This window comes from Acyrthosiphon pisum, chromosome A3 (assembly GCF_005508785.2).
Source record: "Acyrthosiphon pisum isolate AL4f chromosome A3, pea_aphid_22Mar2018_4r6ur, whole genome shotgun sequence".
NCBI lineage: Eukaryota > Metazoa > Arthropoda > Insecta > Hemiptera > Aphididae > Acyrthosiphon > Acyrthosiphon pisum.
The window spans coordinates 37,250,731-37,260,679 of record NC_042496.1 but is presented as its reverse complement, the minus strand read 5'-3'; the positions used below and the strand labels follow the sequence as shown (position 1 = coordinate 37,260,679).

Below are 9,949 nucleotides of genomic sequence, written 5' to 3'. Positions count from 1 at the left end.
TATGCTTTTCGTAAACTTATTTATACAATACTTAAAGTTATCATAATTTATTTATCGATAGCATTATATCAATACTTCTAAGAAATCATGAGATAACTGATAACGAAAAGTAATCTAATAACAATAGTTGAATTACTTAATTAATAATTATTCCAATTGTTAAAAATACTAATAAAAAATATAACGTTAGATTTTTGATTATTATCTTTAAATAGTTTAAATAACCAAATAATGTAAATAAGAATAAAAAAAGCTATATTAGCTACTAAAAATATTTTATTTAATAGTATATTGTGTGGCAAGGGCGGGAAATGACCTTCCCGCGCGAGCCACACATACTATTTTTTGTCACGCCCCTGCGTTCATGGAAAAGGTTATGCAAGGATCTATGCAACAATTATAGACTATTCTACAAAATATGTTTAAATGTTAATGCGTCATGCAAGGAGGTTATACTATAAATTTAAGATGTAACCAAAAGTTTATGTTTTGGAAGGACCGTGATAGGTATACATTTTAGTTTCTGGTTGTGCAGGGGATACGCGCCCGGCGGCCGGCACTTTTGGGGATTTCTTCTTTTCCGCCCGGCACTTTTGGGGATTTCCTCTTTTCCGCCCGGCACTTTTGGGGATTTCCTCTTTTCCGCCCGCTGGACGGAAAAAGGTTGCTTTCGAACACTTCAACCGTGGTCGAAAACCAAACTTTCGGTGCAAGCGTGATAAAAAATATTTTTCATTATTTTTTAATAATATTTTCTTTTTAAATGTATTTTTGAATTTTTCGTCCATATTTTAATGTGTGTGTAGATTTAAGTGCTCTTTCATAAAAAATGTTGAATTCACAGCATTGCGGGTTATTTAGACTTATTTCATAATAATGCTTGTAAAATTGGGACAAAATAATAATTGTTTATGAATTTCAATGCTTTAAAACGCCCAAAACAAACGAAAATGCAGCAGCAAATCTTCCATTGCTCCATAATATACAGACACAAATAAATGAAAATATATGATTTGAAATTCATGGTTTGGGTGGTAAATTAGCGATTATTTAGACTTTATAAGGTGCAACTTCTGAAAATAGAATTTAAAATTTTGGAAACCAACGTGATCTGTAAAAAGTTTCACTTGTAAGTCTTCATGGTTCACATAAAAAAAACTTCAGGGGGCGTGAGAGTTTTTTCTGCGAGTCAAGATTTTGTACTAAAACGCATCGTTACCGCTAACCTCAACCGTAGATATTATTATTATTTACTATATTATTATCGAATATATTATAGTATTGAGAAATTATGAATATACGAGTAAGAGATGTAATTTTAAATAAGATTTTTAATCAATACATTTTTTAGTTTTAGTTATCAACTACCTATCATATTATGTAAATCTTAATTTATTTCTGTATAATAATATTAATAATAATATAATAATACCTGTGTGATATTTTTTCAGGAAAGCGAATCGTCCGAGAGCGAAGAAAGCGATGACGAACCGCAGAGTGAGGGTGAAGCCCCCGCGTCGGCCACGCCGGAACAGAAGAAGGACAACCTATGTCGCCGGTCCAAGTACTACGAGGGGCGGTTGACATCGCTAAAAAAAGGAAATTACTTGCTCAAAGCCAACGTGGAACGACTGCAGGACGACGTCAACAAACAAAAGGAGATGTCGCTGGTGTTGCAAGAAGACTTGAATTCGGTGTTAGCTGAACTTGGATAAAAAAATAACACTGTGTTTACCATTGCTGTAGACACACGCGTATAATAATAATAAAAATAAAATAAATTATTATAAAATTATTATTATTACTATTATTGACATCGATTTCGTGTTGTTAAAATAATATAATATAAAAACAATAATTTAACCATCGCAAAAACGGAACGTTATAATATATTGTTATCATTATAATATTATAGCATAATACCTATATAATGTGGTTTTATACCGTTGATAAAAATTCACTACTTAATAATTATTGTGATGTTTTAACGAAATAAATATTATTTATTATGATTAGTGTGAGTTTTCAATTGCGATGCAACATGATTTCGCGCGTACTTTCCGTAAACGAAATATTCCTTGTGGGCTTGTGGACGACTATAAATTATAATTTATAATATTATAGTATATTAATTATTCATTACGTAATCTAAAAATTACCTATATAAGATAACAGATAAATCATTAAATTTTAATTTTTAATTTGATAAATTTCGTCAAAATTTGAACTTCAAATGCTTATAAAAAAAATCTTGCCTATGTATTTTACGCCCCTTCCCCCCTTCCCCCCTTGGATCCGCGCCTGATCCAAGTAGGTACTAAAATATGAACGCTTCATGCGTATACTCGTAAAAGTTGGAAATAAAACAATGTAAATAGAAAAATTAATTTTTATTATTAATACACCTTCTATACAAGTAGTCAGAAGGAACAATAAGAGTATAAGATGTATAAAACTCAAAGAAAATTTAAATAACTTGATTGAAGATGCCGCCCATTGATAACACTTTCGTGAGAAACATTAATTAATTATATTTTCTTTAGGACACTCAATACATATTTTAATTTTATTTTTAACGTCATATTATAACAATTAGCTATTTTCTATATTATTTTAAATGTAAACTCTATATAAAGTATTTACAAAAAAAAAATTACCTTTTAAATTAAATATGAATTTATAGTCTTCTATAAGAAGGAAAAAAAATAAGTTATGAAGTGTGTTGCTCGGAACTATACTATTTTTTAAATTATATTCTTAATCTAAAAAATTGAACTCTACATTTTTTATTCTGGTTAAAGTTTTCTAACGTAAAGTTGTACTGTTGAGAGGAAAAGTGGCAGCACAAAAGTAACTAAAGCTTTCCTGGTGAAAATGTACCTAGTCCGACAAATGTATTTATTTATTATTATTAAAACGGTCTTGGTCCAAAGTACAGTAGTAAGTATTTACAATAATAAGATTTCTCAGTAGAAGTGAGAAGAACTATAGGTAACCAGATTACAAGAGAAATGAAGGGTGGGTGTTGGCTACACGCATTGAACGGCCAATTGGATTATTTTGACTATAATTAGTAGATCGTTTAGGAATAGAAAATTAAGTAATAGAGTGGGTTAGACGTGGAGGGACGTAAAAGTTTATAAGGGAAAGGATCGAGCGATAGGACATCTTCAGAACCACCAATACGATTTTGAAGGAATCTTATGTTGTTGTTTATTCCTCTATCGGTTAGAGTTAATAGACCTAGCTCATGGAAAACTGGAGAATAGTCGTGTATGGGGGGGGGGGGGAGTAAGTACATAACTGGAGTACGATAGAAAATGCCTGTGTACTTGCTCGATCGCAGCAGAGTCAGAATTTATGTGGGGATCCCACTGGACTGATCCGTACTCAAGAATGCGTCGAACTAATGATCAGTAAAGAGCCTTTATTGGAGAGCTGAGCTTGAAGTCAGATGATATACATTTTATGAACCCTAAGGTCTTATAGACCTTATAACTTATTGATAGAATGTGAGAATGGTAACTGAGGTCTGGAGATAGGAGAACACCCAGGTATTTTTTTCAGTTGACCTATGGTATAGTTTATCGAGTAAGCGTGGCTAATTAAGGAATGGCATCGGGTAAATGACATGGATTGACACTTCTCCGCATTTAAATACAAACCAATAGATTCAAATCATTTAACAAAAGCGTTAAAGTCACCTAGGAATAGAAGACCGTCGGAGTCGTTCTTTATTCGACGGTAGATTTTTACGTTATCCGCAAATGCAAGGATATTACAACTTGGGATTATTTCTTTAATACCGTTAATAAATAGAGCAAACATTAGGAGTGAAAGATGGCCACCTTGGAAAACTCATGACGGGATAGGTGAGGCGTTAGATTTATAGCCATTCATTTTTACCCACTGATGTCCTCCGAATAGGAGGATTTAAACCAAGACAATAGATTCCCTATTGTCACCAAACCCTGATTTGCGGAGGGCCTGAAGGAGGATATTATGGTCAACTCTATCGAAGGCTTTAGCGAAGTCCGTGAATATGACATCAACTTGACATTTATTTTCAAAAGCTTCAAGGATGAAGTTATTGAGAATCAACAAATTCATAACAGCTGATGGACCTGCCCAAAAGCCATATTGTTTATCAATAAATTTTTTTTTTTGTATCTGTCCGAGATGACCATCGAAAAAGAACGTCTACTACATGGAACTATTATAATATATAAACCCAGAGGTACTAAAAAAATAACTACATTATCCTAAATTATACCTAAATGCCATCCAACCCAGTCCATATCAATCGAGAATAAACGAATCTGGATATTTACTTATAAATTAAAATACTATTTTTCTTGACCATTATACAATATTCTTATAATAGTTATTAATTTATTATTTTACAGTGTTGGGAAATCTAGTAAATCTTCTCGTGGAAAACCTCTTACGGTTCATTCTCTCTCACACATATTATGGTCTCATGGTTATTTTTCTATTTTTTGTATTTAGTATGACATGTCTATGGCTTGTGCCATACAAATTCTCAAGAAAATCATATTTAAATCTCACAGGAAATAAATAAAATTATTTTTCTGGTGTTTTTTACAATTAACTAAAATTCCAGTTTCTACATTATCTGGGCTATATAAATGATTCATATGAGTAAAACCTATTTAATATTAAGTACCTAACAAATTAAAGTAATATAATTATATTATAATAATTTTCTTACGATTAATATATGATTTGAGGACATTTTTGTATGGATTATCCGCTAATAAATACATAATTTTCGTATTATTATTCTACCATAGTTTATTAAATTTTATTTTGTATGTTAGTTTATGATTTGTGAGGAACAATGCTAACATAGTTATGAATGTCAAATATTATCCCTGGTTATAACTACTTAATTGAGATACATTTCATATTTTCTTTATATTAAACTAGGGATTTGTGTCATAAATAATAATGTATTATCTAAGTATTATACTTACTATAAAATCCTTTCAATTTTATTGAATCTGTTTAAAAATGTAGAATTTCACAATTTTAATGTTGACACAAACACAATAAGGTCAGTGCGATTATTATAATAGTTAGTAATGAACAACAGTTTTAACAATACAAAATAAAAATGTATGTATTAGTACTTTTATATTAAATTATTGCTTATTATACAAAAATATCCTATTATTGGTCCTATTATTTTCTTCAGAAAATCATTAAATGTTGTAATAGTTCATTTGACTATAAAATATTGTGAAATAATGATACACAAAAACGGTATACACTTGTTTAACAAAATTAATAGTGTTCATTTTATAATTCATAAACTACTATAAATAGGTGTTGAGCCAACAAAATATGTTACACGATATCTATGCCAATTGTTATAGTATGTGTGTAGTAAGCAGTGTATGTAGCTCTATCAGCAGTAGTCAGGACTGATGGTGACTCATGACTTATGATCGATGTGTGTTGTGAATATATTTTGTGTCCATTGTCCACATATTATCATGTCTGTATCTAGACGATTTATGGGTTGCATATTTATGGATGATTAAGGTATAAGGCAAAAAGGTTTACTCGATAAAGATACAATTGGAAAATTGTGTGTTAAATTGTTTCTACAGAGACACAACTGTCAACGGACGAGACTCACGAGGAGCAAGTTGAGATGAAAGTGATGACGCTGGTTGCACCAGAAAGTTTGTCTGAATGCGCCCTACTATACCAGTTTAACAGCTGGACAAAAATTACGCGGTTGACTTGCTATTGCTTACGAGTGTGTAAGCGTCTCTGTAGGCAAGAGATCCCAGACCGACTGCAGACACCGCTCACTTATGCTATAACGGATCAAAAATTGGAGCAATGGACATAGATTATTCCGATGACTTCATCAAACTAAAGCACAACAAATCATGCTTCTCGAAGCTGTGAAGACTTGCTCCGTTTTTAGATGGCGATAACGTTTTAAGGGTGGGTGAACGTCTACAATGTGCACTTACTGTTCGAAGATAGATGTCCAATTCTACTACCGAAAGAAGCGCGGATGGCCTGCTTGTTGATCAACTACGTACACAGAAGCAATGGACATCCTGGTGCACAAACGTGGAAGACATTGTACAACGAGTCTTTTGGGTAGTCTCGGCAAGAAGTATGCCGGAGTAGTATTATCTGAAAACAACTCCACCGTTGTATACCATGCTTCAGAGTACGGCCTCAGGCTTCTCAATCGCTCATGGGAGATTTACCACGAACACGACTAGAACTCAAACCATTCGGCATTGATTTTGCGGAACCATTCGACGTAAAGCCCGATTTCTGGTCACTAAGGCGTACTTATGCATATTTGTATGTATGGCGACTACTGCGGTACATGTAGAACTTGCATCGGACTTGTCAACACCAACGTTTATTGCTGCACTCAAACGATTTGTCGCTACGTCTAACCTGTGGGACTAAGTTTGTGTGGGCTAGTGTTTACTTAAAGGAAGTCCAAGAAATTCTTAAGTCTCCTACGACTATGATTCTGGAAATCAAATAACCTGGTATTTCAATCCTCTGGTAGCGCCACACATAGGAGGCCTCTGGGAGGCAGCGGTCAAGTCCACAAAGGGGTTGTTACGTCATGTAGTTCAAGATCGAATCCTTACTTACGAAGAACTCAATACGACCATGTATAAAGTAGAAGCTACCCTAAATCAAGACAATTAGAAGCACTATCCAATGACTCTAATGACTTTGTACCACTCACAGCCAGACATCTTTTGAATATGGGCTCAAGACCGTCCAAAATCACACACATTGCGTCGACGTTTGACTCTGGTTCAATAAGTCCAACTGAAGTTGTGGCAATGATGGCAAAAAGAATACCTGCATACTCTGCAAACAAGGAATAAATGGCAAAGACCCGACCGTAACCTGACCTAGATGACTTGGTCATCATTAAGGAACTCACATCCCCACTCACATGGAGCACAGCCCGCGTTGTCAAAACATACCCTGCAGGCGAAGACAATTTTTTCTGCGTAGCTGATTTCAAATTATCCAATGGAAAAGTGCTCAAGCGTCCAGTGGTGAGGTTATGTCCCTTACCATTGTGATCAAGTGTGAGACCATTCAAAGAGGGCAAGATGTTCTGGCGAACAGTGCATAGTCCAACAGTGATAGAGCAAGGTGAAGATAGCCGGTCCAAAGACCCACCGCATACGACCTTTGCGACCAGTACGTTCGTTTGGTTCGTTATTATCTCTCGTGTGATCTGTGTCATTTCTCACCGTCACCGTCACTGTCACTAGACTTACCAACGACGTCACGCCCACCGGAATATGGTTATTATTATTATTATTATTATATAAATAATTAAAATGTTTTAAATTATTATTTTGTTATTCGTAAGATTCCAGCGCCAGTCGTCATATTTGTGTTTTAGTCATTCAAATCATTATGTTGTCAATAGTAGGCCGTCACCCAGCGTAAAAAACCAATTTTGTGAGTTTTTTTTATAATTATTTTACATTTACCATACAGTCCACATTACCGCAGAAACATGTATATAGGCTACATATTATAGTCTTCACTCTTCACTCAGAATCGTTTTTCGTTTGCAATGATTTATCATTGAATTTCAATTTAACACACGTTACAGTAACTTATGGTACTCAATGACGTGGTACACTTGACACGTCGTAGATACTGTATATAGTAGATCTATAGTAGATGCTGTATATATACTCCGGCCCACGAGAGTCCATATGTCAGAACGCATCCGTCACTGCGCATCGGCACGTTGCCGAATAGTGGGAATGGCATCATTGTGGGAGAAAACAGACGTTACGTATTACTATGTGAATGCGCGGTTTACGTATGAACTCTCGTGGGCCGGATTATAGTAGATATATCAACTAACTATTTTTCCTCTTTTTATAATTATTTATTAGAACAATTTCAAAAATTACTAATAATTACCTATTTAATATTTACAGTTATGTACAAAAATTACCTGAGAAAAGTAGGTACCTACTGGCTACTATGTTACAGAGATTATAATGGTAAAAAGGTACTAAATTTAAGACATATTATGAATTAATTTTTGTATTTTATAGGCATTCACCATCGTCTAGCGTCTACCAATTGCAAAATATTTTCAACAATTCATTTTATCACAAAGGGGTAGTCTACTAGAAAAATTTTATATCACTACTAATAAGGTTAAAAAATATTTAATATAACATGGTTTATCTTACTTGCACACTCTAAAACTATTAAACAATATTAAATTAAACTAATGCATATTTTCAGAATTGTTTAGTATTGTAATTTAAACCATATTACGGTATTATTGATCAAATAATCATTTTTTGTTTTTTTTTTTTTTGACACTATGTAAAACTTCTATGTAATTTTGTGATAAATAATAAACTAGCTTATAGCTAGATAATGATTGGTCAGCAACCAAAACGGAGTACTTATAGCTTGAGATGGTTTGTGGGTGACCTGGTTATGATTCCGCCTACGGTCAATTGGGTTCATTGCTTTGTGTTATTAGGTACGTACCTAGCTCAGTTTGAAAGCGATTCGGATTTGGTGTTATTTGTTCATTGAAAAATTAGACATTGGTGGGAAATTTAACTACGGTTTTATTGAAACGGTGTTTTTTTCGAAGCCAAAATTTGAAAAGTCGAAAGTTGAGTTAGTGTTTTGTAATTATTCATCACAAGTATAATTTGTACCAGGCTGGGCCAAAATTGATTGGAAATATGACGCTGTATGTTGTCCGTGAAATCTAACGACGTGGTTTGGTGTTGGTCCCGGTTCTTTGAGATGAGTTCATATAAAAAACATACCAAATTAGAGTGGGATAAATAATATTATTGTATTTTAAATGGATTTAATAAATTTGTATAATTTTTTAATTTATCAAGGTTTTTATTGATTATAGATTTTTATTAAATATTGATTTTTTTATAGAATATCAATTTTTATGCAATATCAATTTTTTATCAAACAGATTTTTTATTGAATTAAGATTTTAATGAAAACGAAATATACCAATTTTTGGTTTAAGTAATTTTTTTTTGGTACCTATTTATAAAAAATCATAAAAATTTGAGCTTTCTTTCAAAAAGACTGCCAGTACGTTTTTTTTACAGATTCGTATAGTTTTCTAATATAAAAATAGTAAAAAATGTGTTGCAAATATTTTGCAAAAATATAGTATTAGTTGTGGGACGATACGACTAATTTTTGAATTTTTTCAGAAACCTATGGATTACAACGAGTTAATAAGAACGATGTAGCAAAAACTGTTTGAAAATTATGATTTTTTTTGACGCGACTTATATTATATTATTATATTTATTATTTTAATGAACGTGACAGACGGCAATAAAAGCGCCACTACAATTGGCCACCGACCAGCGACGACCGTGCGAACCGTTATCTGGAAATTCCCGAGGGCCCTCAGGGGATAGAATTTCCTATCCTATATAATTTCTGTCCTCCAGCACACCGCAGCCACCGTCGTATCCATCAACGTGGCACTATCCAAACGACCATTAAAGCTTTGCACCACATGAGGTAGTTTGGCCTGAGCCAACGTGTAAATTTATTGTGTTAAATTTTTACACGAGTGAATATAATATGTAAGTGTTAATACGTATAATAAAAGTGCAGGGGATCGCGGTACAGATTTTTTTCACCCTGGGAAATATGAATACATAAGCGGTGCAGTGAAACCTTTATATATTTTTGAAACACTTTTTTCAGTACCAAAAATATTAGAATATTGCACAATTTCTATTTGACCTTAAATTAGAAATTATAAAGTATTAAATATGAGGCAGTAGCTAGGTAAAAGTAGCTGTAACTTACCACTTATAAGTCATTCATTTAAAATAACTTATATAATTTCATAGTTAAAAACAGCAATCCGCAACCTTTT

The 9,949-nt window shown here is 33.1% G+C and overlaps 1 protein-coding gene across 1 annotated transcript in view; it reads left to right on the top strand.

Annotated features, from left to right (window-relative positions):
- LOC100570880 (formin-like protein 14) overlaps nucleotides 1–2,012 on the top strand; it is a gene marked incomplete at its 5' end in the record, with an annotated part of 5,055 nt that extends 3,043 nt beyond the window's left edge. The window contains 1 exon segment of the mRNA XM_003242890.4: nucleotides 1,452–2,012. Coding sequence (XP_003242938.2) covers nucleotides 1,452–1,715 — 264 coding nt within the window.
- Between the last annotated feature and the right edge of the window lie 7,937 nt (nucleotides 2,013–9,949).